This window comes from Meleagris gallopavo, chromosome 14, assembly GCF_000146605.3.
Source record: "Meleagris gallopavo isolate NT-WF06-2002-E0010 breed Aviagen turkey brand Nicholas breeding stock chromosome 14, Turkey_5.1, whole genome shotgun sequence".
NCBI classification, from domain to species: domain Eukaryota; kingdom Metazoa; phylum Chordata; class Aves; order Galliformes; family Phasianidae; genus Meleagris; species Meleagris gallopavo.
This window is the reverse complement of record NC_015024.2, coordinates 2,728,182-2,729,760: the sequence shown is the minus strand read 5'-3', so window position 1 is coordinate 2,729,760 and position 1,579 is coordinate 2,728,182. Positions and strand designations below refer to the sequence as shown.

The window sequence follows — 1,579 nt, the reverse complement described above, 5'->3', positions numbered from 1 at the left end:
CTCTTCCCCTCTCCCACAGCCCTCCCTCCGGGATCCTATTACAGCGGATAAGAGACACTAAAAGGAACAATGCACCCTGGGTAAGGCCATCTGCCACCGCTGGGGACATTCCTGTCCCCCCCCACACTTGGCTCGCACATCGCCCCTCTTTGTAATTGCTTTTTTTTTGTTGTTGTTGTTCCTGGAAGCCGATCAGCTGGCAGGGCTCAAGGGCTCAAGGGCACCGGGCGGACAACGCCGGAACGGCGGCACCCAGGGGTGCCGTTGGGGGTGGGCACCCTTAGGGCTGGGGTGCCAGAGCAGCAGATGGATGCTGCGAAGTGCTGAGCACCCCTATGCCGGCAGGCCCCTACTGCGCTCCGTGCCCCCCATCACACACCGACACGTTGTCAGTGTCACCCCCCCGCCGCCCGCGTGCCTCCCCCGCTAAATCCTCATAGGCCCTGGCGTAAGCAGCTAAAGTCCAGGCAGGCTTGAAGGGGGAGCGGGGGAGGGGGGTGGCACCCTGCTGCCGGCTCCATCTGCATCCCCAGGGCCGGCTCAGCAGCACCAAGTGGGGAAAGGCAGGTGGTGGGCACGGAGCGGCACTCTGTCTGTCCAGCCAGGCGTCTGTCTGGCCTCCCCTGCCTTTCCCCTCCATCTGTTGGTGACCATAAATCCGCCGGGTGCTTGGGACATGCTGGCTGCCACCGCAGGCAGGGGACGGCTGGGGACGACAGTCACCTTTTAAGCCCCTGTGGATTAACCTAGGAGTGGGTGTGCGGCCGGAGGGGTGGGAAGAGGAAGAAGAGGATGAGGATGAGGCCGGGAGGAGGGCCGCCGTCAACCAATGTGTGTGAGACAGTGAGGAGGGAACAAAGAAGAAGAGAAGAGGATGAGGATGAGGCCAGGAGGAGGGTGGCCGTCCCCTGCTGCACGTGCCACGGTGAGAAGGGAAGCAGCAGGGCGGCAGCACATCTCAGGGTTTTATTTGGTCCCGACGAAGCGGTGGTGCCAAGGATGGCCATCCCCATCCCACTCACTCCAACTGCTGCAGGAAGGCCAGCAGCCCACGGTGCCACTCCTCGGGCTTGTCCAGGTAGCAGGCGTGCCCGGCGCCCTGCAGCACCAGCACCTGGTGGCGGGCCAAGTGTCGCAGGTTGCTGAGGCTGACCTGGCCCAGCTCGACGTCCTGGTCCCCATAGACAATCAGGGTGGGTGTCTGCAGAGAGGAACACAGGCTGTGGCCACGCTCGCACTGCTGCAGCTTGCAATGCCGGCCCAGCAGCATTACACCTCCGGCAGAAGCACCTCTCCTTCCCATTCTCCCACAGGAGAGATGGGGGTCAGGAAGGGAAGATGCTCCACGCCCAACCCCGTTACCTGGACACCGGCGTACCGCTCCGCCTCAAACTTCTCCGTGCAGATGGGCGCCACGGGCACGTAGGCCTTCAGCAGGTGCCCGTGCTGGAAGAGGAAGGGCAGCGAGTACATGCCGCTGAGCGACGGGCTGACCAGCACGGCCGGGGCCAGGCCCAGCGCCTCCACCACCGCCTTCAGGAAGGCTCCCGGTGCCGGCTGCCCCACGGGAGCGGGGGCC

At 64.5% G+C, this 1,579-nt stretch overlaps 2 protein-coding genes across 4 annotated transcripts in view; both read right to left on the bottom strand.

Moving 5' to 3' along the window:
* Window positions 1–1,579, bottom strand: part of PCBP4 (poly(rC) binding protein 4) — a 6,777-nt gene that overhangs the window by 3,306 nt on the left and 1,892 nt on the right. The window lies entirely within an intron of this gene.
* LOC104913138 (protein ABHD14B-like) lies at window positions 948–1,575 on the bottom strand (the record flags this gene model as incomplete). Its single annotated transcript, XM_010718418.1, has 2 exons — window positions 948–1,201; window positions 1,363–1,575. Coding segments are annotated over 2 exons (396 nt in total), but the record flags the coding sequence as incomplete, so codon positions are not given.